Below are 9,875 nucleotides of genomic sequence, written 5' to 3'. Positions count from 1 at the left end.
CTGACCCTCTCGGGTAGCTGCCACAGGAACTTCAAGCCTCTGGCCGCGAGCAAGCAAGCCAGAGCCTTTGCGCCGCAACGCTCTGGCTTGCTTGCTCAGCAGGCCAGAGGTGGGCCTGACAATATGCGTGTGTCTAGCCGCACCAACTTGGGCGCCGCGTTACAATGCCCATAACAAATCTACTACAGCTAAGTGCCGTAGAGCTCTGCCAAAGGAACAGCTCATCCGCGTGCACTCTAAAGTCCACAGGTCTCTATGAAGGCTGTATCTATCGTGTCTGTGAGGAGCGCGCTTTCCACTGCATGTACGTAGCTCACGAATAGCACTGGTGAATAGCACTTCCAAGCGTCTGTATAATCGTAGAGCGAACTATGAAGCACACAGACGCGATCTTGTAACACCAGAAGATAGAGGGAGGATAGAGGCGCGAGCCTTCACTGTCACAGCAAGTGGGATTGAGATACAGACACGTACTTTTGCGTGACTTCCCCCAGCAGCACGGCAGTTGAAAAACAAAAATCGGTATCTCAAGCAAGCCAACGCGTGACAATGCAAAGAACGTTTAGTGCTATGACCGGGTGTATGGGAGCCTCGTCAGCGGACACTATTGCGTAGAACTGTTTGTCGAGGGAAAGTAGCAGCGTGTCCGAGCAAAGTTAGTGCGTTCTCTCTCTTCCACGTGTGCTCCACACCAGCAGATCCGCCTTGACACGCATCGCATCGATGGCGGGTGCCTCTTCCTCCTCGTGTCGCCCCTCCTTCCTGTGCGTGGACGTGGTTCTGCGCGAGTTCCCGCGCGTGGAGGCCCTGGGCCACGTCGCGCAGCAGCTCAAGTCGCTGTTGGACGTGTCCGCCGTGCTGTCCGTGGCCGTGGCGGCGCAGCACCAGCCGCTGGGGTCGCAGTCGCTGCTGCTGCTGGAGCACGCGGCGCTGCGCGAGCGCAAGAAGCTCTCGAGCTGGTCGTCCGAGCTCAAGCGCAGCTACCGGCAGTTCCAGTTCGAGACGGCGCTCAACGTCGCCGCCGCGCGCGGCTTCTTCGCCGGCGTGCGGTGGCTGCGCTCCAAGTACTACCCCAAGGGCAGGTTCCACGGCGCCGAGCGCGCCGCCATGTACAGCGGGGACCTGCGCATGCTGCGCTACCTGCACGACGAGTTCAGCAACAAGATGGTGGAGGACGCGGCCGTGGACAGCCAGGACGCCGTGGCCCACGCCGCCGCCAACGGCCGCCTCGACCTCGTGCAATGGTACTGCGAGATGAAGGGCCCCTACGCCTTCGGCTGGAGCGTCATGGACGCCGCCGTGGCGCACAACCACATGCACGTGGTGCAGTACCTCGATAGTGTGATGGGCAACCGCTGCACGAGAAGGGGACTGGAGCTGGCCGCTCGCAACGGACACTTGCCAGTCGTGCAGTGGCTCAACGACACGCGGTACTACGAGATCCGCACGTTCCGGTCCCTGGAGAACGCCATTGCAGGAGGACACTTGCACGTGGTCAAGTACGTGATGGAGACGGTCGTGGTGGCCTACACGTCGTGGACGCAGGCGGCGCTCACGGCTGCGGTGTCGTTTGGCCAGTGCCACATTCTGCAGTGGCTGCACGATCGAGCGGCAGCTGAGGAGGCAGCGCTCAACCGCCACTTTAGGTTTGAGATTCACACGAACGAGCTGTATGCGGTTGCCAGGGACGGGCATTTGGGAGTGCTGAAGTGGCTGCACGCACACAATTATCCGGTGCATTGCAGACGAGCCCACGCTGTTCGCGGAGCAGCCGCTGGTGGGCACAAAGATATTATCGAGTGGTTGGAAGAAACGTTTGAGTGCTTAGCTCGCCAGCGATATCGCATTCGCGTGGACGGAGCTGCGGCATTTGGGGATATTCAGTTCGTGCAGTGGCTTCATCACCAGGGATACCGGTTCACTGCTCATGCCTTGGACGACGCTGCTGCCGGTGGGTTTCTGGCAATTGTGCGTTGGCTGCATGAGAACGTTGAGAAGGCCAGCTGTACTGCAGCTGCAATGGATCGGGCCGCTGCGAATGGCCACCTGGAGGTCGTGGTTTTCCTGCATCAGAATAGGAAAGAAGGATGCACCACTGCGGCCATGGACGATGCAGCGCGCAATGGCCACTATGAGGTTGTTAAATTTTTGTACGAGAACCGCGACGAGTATTGTACGGCCATGGCAGGCGAATCTCGCTCAGTGGCGGTGCTGGAATTTTTGAAGAAGAACAACCGCCTTCGCTGTCGGCTGCCTAAAACAACGGACGCAGCGAGTAGAGGTGATTTGGATTTGCTGCAGTGGCTCTACGCTCATGACAGGAGACATTTTGGCTATGAAGCTGTGGTTGATGAGGCCCGCGAGCGTAACCATTTCCACCTTCTACGCTGGCTGGAAAATCTGCCTGAAGCTGGCAGATACTTTTGAGCAACACTGACTATCATACCGCGCGCTCATCAGTGAATTTTTAGGTTTTGATATTTGTAAATGAAGATGTGCGGCGAGTGTCGATACTTCTATTGTTGGATAGAGTTCGGTGGCGGTATTCAATTGACTACGTAGTATCATGAAAACGCCAACACAGCTCGAAACAAGAGCTTTTTTTTTATTGAAATAACTGACGCACCAATTTAAAAGCAATTCACTCGAGCCCATCATCACCTCTACGTGCCAGCTAGTTTGTGCAAGACAGCCGCATTAAGCATAAGGAAGTCCTGAATAACCTCACGTTTTTCCCAAGCGGTTCCACTCTGTTGCAGGTGAGCCATAGCATCAATGTGGGTCGTTTTGTTCACCTTCTTCAGTCTCCAACAGTCCGCCAAGCTTTTCTGTGAGTATATCGAGACTTCTTTCTTCGTCTTCAGCGCCTTCTTCATCCTCGTAGATCTTGCTTCACCTCAGAAACCGGTTGGTACTCATTGGCGCCGCGCCAACTGACGTCCTAGAGAGCTTGACCAAGCCCAAGCCCGTAGCTTCTGACTCGGTACTGACGCTAGCAAGTACGGCGATGACTGTCAGAATGGTGTAGGACACGCCCATTTTGAGCAGGATACGAGGGCTTTTTTTCAGCTGAAGTTTGCTGCTGAAGCAGCTTGGAGCAAAGTGCAAAGTGAGGCTCAGTTGAGCAGGGGACCAACACTCGGTTTCCAGGTGCACTATCTCACCACTCCACCTAGCCTGGCATTTCGTGCCTTGTCACTGATAAGCCAATCCTATTTGGTGACGATGATCAGATGCAAACACGAAATGCGTGCACGTCGATGACGCAAAGGTCTCGTCAAAGCCTCAACGAGCTTGCACAAACCCTCTCTCGAGGTTTGATATTGCATGTATTTGCAGATAAAAAGTCGCCCTGTTTTATAGCGTAGATCGAGTTCGACCGCGCCAAGGTGTCGAGAACGAATATGTGTGTAATCGGTTATGTACGTCAATCTCGGGTGGATAGGTAAGTACATATATGCCGATATCGTTGGCCAAGCACGTTAACCCTTCAAGTTAATAGGCTCAGTGTAAGATGCACAAGCATCGTATGGCAATTTCCACGAAGTATGATACATTTTAACTCTTCTAGGCTGCCTCATTGCTTGCTAGTTGCATGGTGTGGTGTATACCGCGGTAGCCTCGCTCTCAAACGTGTCGTGGTGCACCGTGTGCGGGATGCCATCATACGGTGCGCGCTGCATCCGTACCACCTCACTCGAAATACTACGTAGTCGCGCACGGCTGACACGAACGGCGAGTCCGTGGTGGGTGACACGTTCCGGTCGCAACGGTGGTCGACGAAGAGTCCCGAGTGAACGAAACCTCCAACGGTATCATGGCGAAATCGGGTAGCTTGGCAGTATGCCGTCCGCGCATACTAGTCACCCAGTACCATAGTGGTCACGTCCTCAACTTTGGCAAATCGTTGAGCGACACCGAAAGTTCAATGGCAAGGGGTTGTTGGCTGCGACACCAAAGTCCTGGGTCGTCTCGTCGGCGTTACGAGGTTTTGGTCACGTCCAGGTCTTGTTTGACCCAAGTACACAAGTCGCCGCTTGCACAAGCCCTATATGGAATCCTCTAGTCGTAGCATCAAAATATTTTTTAAAAAGGAAAAGTATTAAAATGTCACTCATTGTTTGTACGTTTACTAAATGCAACGATGGGTACAAGTTTACTAAAATTCAAAGGCAACGATGGTGTGTACTACTTGGTGATGGGGTAAACATGCATATTTCGTGTAAAAGAAATGTTATATTCATGTAAACCTGTTTGGCCTAGCGTTGCGTCATCCATGGTAGACTGAATCAATCAGGTCAATAGTGCGAATTAGGCTGCAGGCAAAGTTGTGGGTGCTTCGCTTTCGGACCGAATCCACAGCGTTTGTTGTGACCAGCGCCGCCGCATGCTTGAACAGTGTAGTGGTCGCAGAGGCAGACGATCGTCACAGATTTCTTTCGGCGTGATACATGCCGCGAAGGGTACGAAAGACTTGAGGAAACTAATTCAACACCATTCTTATCGCTAATAAAGTTAAGAACAAGATAATCGGATGATCTTACAAAAAAAGCCGTGCGTGATCATCATCATCCACAGCTTTTGTGTTATTCACCTACCGAATATTTTCTTGTAAATGAAGAGCAGCAAACCGGGATGACCACTAGCCACGAGAATTGCAGAAAGGAGGCCTTGCCTGCCTAAACGCGTCGTGATCACATCCAGGGCTTGATTACCAGTACTGGGTTGTGGGTCCTCTAGGTGCATCTTAGATCGGCGCGCTCACAAGATGAAAGTACCCGGTGGCGGTACCGATGAACGCAGGCATGTCTGAGCGACAGCAAGCTTGTCACTTAGTGTCATCGTGGTATGAATCCCTTCGGGCGGCCTTTAGAGTGGGTGGCATTCTAGTAAACTATGTATCCATCACGGCATTTTAACGGATTTCACCGATTACTTCACAAAATAGAAACCTGGTCACGTTTACAAATTTGGATCAGAAAATAAAAGCCCTGCACAAAATATAAACCCGGTGGTATCGAACGAATACCAGAGGTAAGTGAGAGTTTTCTTTTTTTCAGCCACCAATGCACCGAACCTGTGGCACGCGCGTAGTTGCCGCTATTCCTCGCACAACGGCTTTTACAGATTGTGAAGACGAGGGCGTCCCAACCAGAGCAGTTCGTCCCTTCGGCAGGCTGGGCTGGTCCCTCGATCCGGGCACGGTTCGACAATGGTGGAGTTAGCGTGAGGTAATCATGTCAGGAGCTCGTTAACCACTGTGCTCGACGAGATAATATACACGATATTTGGAGTATTGTAGCACAGGAAATTGCTCATTCTAATCCTATGCATTTGTAGCGGAAGATTTTCCCTGCAGTTGTTATTGAGTGAATCTGAAAAAGTATTATTTGTCCAGTTGGAGTTATATTTCTCTACGGGTGTCTATCTCATCAAGGCACTTACCGCATTTTTAGCAACCCTACCGGAACACAGTTTAGAAGCCCCCCTCCCAAATGTGATTGCTTTTTGTGAGCAAACGTAAATAGTGACCCGGGTACTATTCGGTGAAATCCGTTAGCACAAAAAAAACAATACAGGCATAATATGGGCGGTATTTTAATAGTTTTCTCAAAAAGTAGTTTTAAGCCCCCCCCCCCCATATACGCGAAGGCTTCACGGAAGTTAGCGTCGTTTTGCTTGGTCACCACAGAACTGCCAAACCAGCGGTAGTGTCAACCCACACGCATGCCTAGATAACCTTGAGGGCGTTATTCGTATGGTACGTAAAATTGCCGTTCATGATCTTTACCAAGCTTCTCCGATGACTTCAGCCAGTTAGCAAAGTGCTCCGCCGAGGAAGGCTTTCCCGTTGGACTAGATATGCAGTTGTTTGTCGCAACAGTGAGCCATGTGCTAAGGCACAAGCCTGACGATAACTTGTAATGATGCGGTACTTGATGGATATCTGGGGAGGTTGGATCGAGATTCCCAAGTCACTCGTTCCCTCTCAAGTCGAGATGGCATTTAAGCTGACCGGGTCATGTGAGAAGTGGGGTGTTGCGCCGAGGGCACAAGACGCTGGGATCTCCGTCACGTTTGGCCTAGCCACTCATTGCGTCGCCTTGCCTGGAAGGGCGGCAAACTTTGGCGGATGCTCGTCGAAGCCACCTGTCGCCGCAGTCTCACGTTGAGGGGGATAATTTTCACTTCCAACGTTGAATTCCAGGTAATTTACGGAATCAAAACCGACTGATGAGAGTGTTGACAGTTAGGACGGACAAATGTGTAGCTATAGCGTACAGTATAGTGCAGGTATGTCAATGGTAGAATTTACATTGTAATTAGAGCAATCTATCGTACACTGACTCAACATGTCGTGATTGGCGAGTATTGTATGGTGTAGATATTTTTTTTGCCTCACCTGGTGGATTGATCAAGGTAAAATGTACATATATCGACAACTATAAAAAAACCTTTTCGTGTAATTTTTTTTTAAGTACTGCCGGTTTAAAAATCCGTCATGTACTTAAAAGTACTGTAATACTAATACTAATACTAGTATAAAGTTGTTGAAAACACGAAAAAACCTCTCTATTCCTTTCGATCTTGGTGCATACTTTCTATTAAGGCAAGAACAGCCACCTAAAATCACACAACCTGCACAACGTACCTCACATACCAGGCTAAGACCTCTTTCATTGCACCTTCGTCGTTGATGCCGCCTTTCTGCATATCCTGGCGAGCTTGTTCCACGCTGAACCTCTTAGTCTTCCAGCTATCAAAGATGTCGACAAAGGTCTTCGCCATGTCTTCGGTGCTCAGATCGTCGGTCTTACCACCCAGCTTCTTGAGATCAGTTACGTCATCGAGTTTCTTCGTATCGACCACGTCGTCCAGCCTCTTCAGGTTCGTCATTTCAATTTCCATCTTGGGAGCCAAGTCATCGATCTTCTTGCTGTCCAACTTGAACCAATTCGCAACCATATCCAAATTGAGTGCCCTGTCTTCGTCGTCGTCATCTTGCTTCTTAGCAGCGGGGGTGTTGTGCTTCCTCAGGAATCTGCTGACGATATTAGTCTCACGATTCGAGATCACTTCCGAGTTTGTGGTCGCTGAAGCAGCAGAAGTGCTAACAAAAGTGACCGCTGCGGTTAATAACAACGCGTAGTTCACCCGCATCGATACTAAATGGGCTCCATTTGCAGACACCCATGTGTGCATAGATTATAGATTCAGTTTAGCCCTAAACCACCTCCGATCTCATGATCGCGGATCAAAAATGAAGATTTGGCAAAACAGCACTGTGGTACTGTACATGTAACACAATGAAGGTTAGTACTATACTATCTGCATCGTACTTACTTTCACAAAATTTTCATATCACCGCAAAGAATAAGAGAGTACGTAGAGACGGAATGTAGTAAAATAGTACGAGCTCTATAATACGTGTTGTATCAGTCTGTTATACTGTACTGTGGTATACATACATCTATATACATGTAATTAAACCATTAAAATAGTTGATGTCTTTGTTGATTCGCGTCATCAGTGCTGACAAGATTTGAAGCGTGAACATCTCTGAACGCTTATGCAAGCTAGCCATATCCTTCAAGATAATTTCTTCAGGAGTTCAAGTACAGTACCGGTACTGATGACTCCTGATGCACTCCGCCCTTACCATATCTCGTCAAATCGGATTTCAAAATTTTCTGAGCACTGGTAAGTTGACCATACCATCTTTAATTCCCTTTTAATCGGTTATCTATACTGTCGCGCTTACTGGGGATAGGTATTGTGCAGTGTTGCGCCGGAAGGGAGGAATTTCCACAAATCAGTGATTTTCACTGAGATTCACAGGAAAGATTGTGAAAAGCCAACAACGTTCACTGATATCACTTGAATTAAGAGTAATACTTCTCCAATCATTAGAAGTTATACTCGAAAACCAAAGTACTACTTCCGAAAAATATTAGAAGACACGAGTGCTGTCACGCGGAACATATTTTTATCGCATACAACCAAAGTTCACTAGCTTCAACGTCTTATCAAATCAATAATTATACTCTAATAATAAGATCAATAGGCCCGCTGTCTTATCTTCTAGTGGACGCGTTCACAAGTAAACCATTCTTCAATTTTCTGCCCTCTAGCATCAATCACTCTGGATAATACCGAAATACGTCCGACCAAGACCAAAAAGGTGTATGGCGGCGAGCGATTTCGGGTGGATGATTCTGACCTCTCGATGACCATGTCTATGGGGTTGCTACGGTCGGAGATACCTGTACAACAAACGAACCCAAGCTTGGACGACTATGGTGTCGCTTACGACCGTCGGGATAGCATTGGATCTGAGTATCATGGCACTCAAAAGGCAGTTCAGATGAGGTTCAAGGCATTTGCGCAAGCGGCCAGCTTTCAGCTAAGGGTTGAGAGTTTTAGTAGCAAGTATGATGGTGTCGGAAACACCAAGTACGTGTGCAAGAAGCTTAATGGGCAGTAATTCTTCGACAAAGAGGCAAACTGTGAGGACATTGTCTGCCCATATTCAATTAATGTATCGGGCACCGAGGGTTTCTGGAAAGTTACGCGGGTCAACCTCAGCCACAACCACATTAAGCACGCGGGTTTTTCGTGCCGTTCCGTAGATGAAGGAACCATTCCTCGTTTCTGAAGGACACGAGAAACACAACGTCCAGCACTTTGGAGCTAACTCGTCTGGTGGAGTCTAAAATGCTCCCTCTCTACGAATGCAAGACCGACAAGATGGCAGGATCGGCGATTTCGGATTTTTTCGTTTCCAAGGAGTTTAAAGTGAGCCTCTCCGCGATTTCACGGATGAAACGCATAGTTGCCGAAGCCAACAGTGTCGAGCGACGTATCATGTAACGGGGTTACACGTACAAGTGGCTACAAGCCACTTGTGAATTTAACAGATAGAATATCTGTTAAAAGTTTAGATACTTCCTCACCTTGGTGTAAGTCACACCAATGGATACATTGAAGTGGGCCACCAAAATGAGTGGTCCACACATACCCAAAGATCCTATTGGTAGAAAGCAGCATCTTTCTACCGATCAGAGACATGCATATTAGCGGGGCTCTGACAGCCAGCCGCTGCCAACCCTTTCATAGATGATAAACAGTTTTAGCAGATTTTAGAGGAAGATCAATTTACAAACAATACAGTTCTCATTTTACCTAATCTAAGTCACTTGGAGTCTTGTCTAAGTTAACTTATATTTGTGTATTCAAATATAATTAACCTAAGTAATTACTAAGTACTTACGCTTCCCCATACACGTTGCGCAACGTGTAAGCTGAAGTAGTGAGTCAAGTTAGACCCACTACACCTGGTAGCACTTTGTAGTCCGTCCAACGACCGACTGCTTGACGTTCGTACGCGGTGTACGAACGCGGAGCCGAGAACCACATGAGCACGGAGGTGCCCATGGAGAGCTCCAACACGCCTGCAACGCATGTTGCACGCGCAGACTGCCCCCACCTGTCTGACCCAGAGTGGGAAGCCCTCCAACGACTGTCAACAGTCATTGGAGAAGCGGCGATAGCTACAATGCTGCGTACGCTATCGCCGACGGAGCAACATGGTGTTGCTCTGGGGTTCATCATGAAGGAGCAGTGTGATGCTGCTTCCTCAGTAACGGCGTCACCGCGTGCTCAACCATTAAAGTTGAGCGTAAGCAATTACGTGGGAAGAGAGGGCGAGCCTCTCCTCCGATGGCTTGTCGAGCTCGACACAGCCATAGCGGCTCGACGCATCGTCGACCCGCTGTCGAAGGTCGCGTTCGCCATGTCCTGTCTTGGCGGACGCGCAAGGAGTTGGGCGTACGTACGCCGACACTCCGATCCTACGGGCTTTAGCACGTCAAAGA

At 49.5% G+C, this 9,875-nt stretch overlaps 2 protein-coding genes across 2 annotated transcripts; one reads left to right on the top strand and one right to left on the bottom strand.

Annotated features, from left to right (window-relative positions):
- Positions 1-723: 723 nt before the first annotated feature.
- IUM83_18757 (Myosin light chain kinase-related) lies at positions 724-2,427 on the top strand (the record flags this gene model as incomplete). The annotated part of the gene is made up of 1 exon (XM_067943769.1): positions 724-2,427. The coding sequence occupies one exon, from the start codon at positions 724-726 to the stop codon at positions 2,425-2,427; it is 1,704 nt and encodes a 567-aa protein (XP_067792301.1).
- A 4,203-nt stretch (positions 2,428-6,630) lies between these two features.
- Positions 6,631-7,161, bottom strand: IUM83_18756 (putative secreted RxLR effector protein; the record flags this gene model as incomplete). The annotated part of the gene is made up of 1 exon (XM_067943768.1): positions 6,631-7,161. The coding sequence occupies one exon, from the start codon at positions 7,159-7,161 to the stop codon at positions 6,631-6,633; it is 531 nt and encodes a 176-aa protein (XP_067792302.1).
- Between the last annotated feature and the right edge of the window lie 2,714 nt (positions 7,162-9,875).

This window comes from Phytophthora cinnamomi (genome assembly GCF_018691715.1).
Source record: "Phytophthora cinnamomi strain GKB4 chromosome Unknown Contig36, whole genome shotgun sequence".
NCBI lineage: Eukaryota > Oomycota > Peronosporomycetes > Peronosporales > Peronosporaceae > Phytophthora > Phytophthora cinnamomi.
This window is presented reverse-complemented; position numbering and strand designations above follow the sequence as displayed.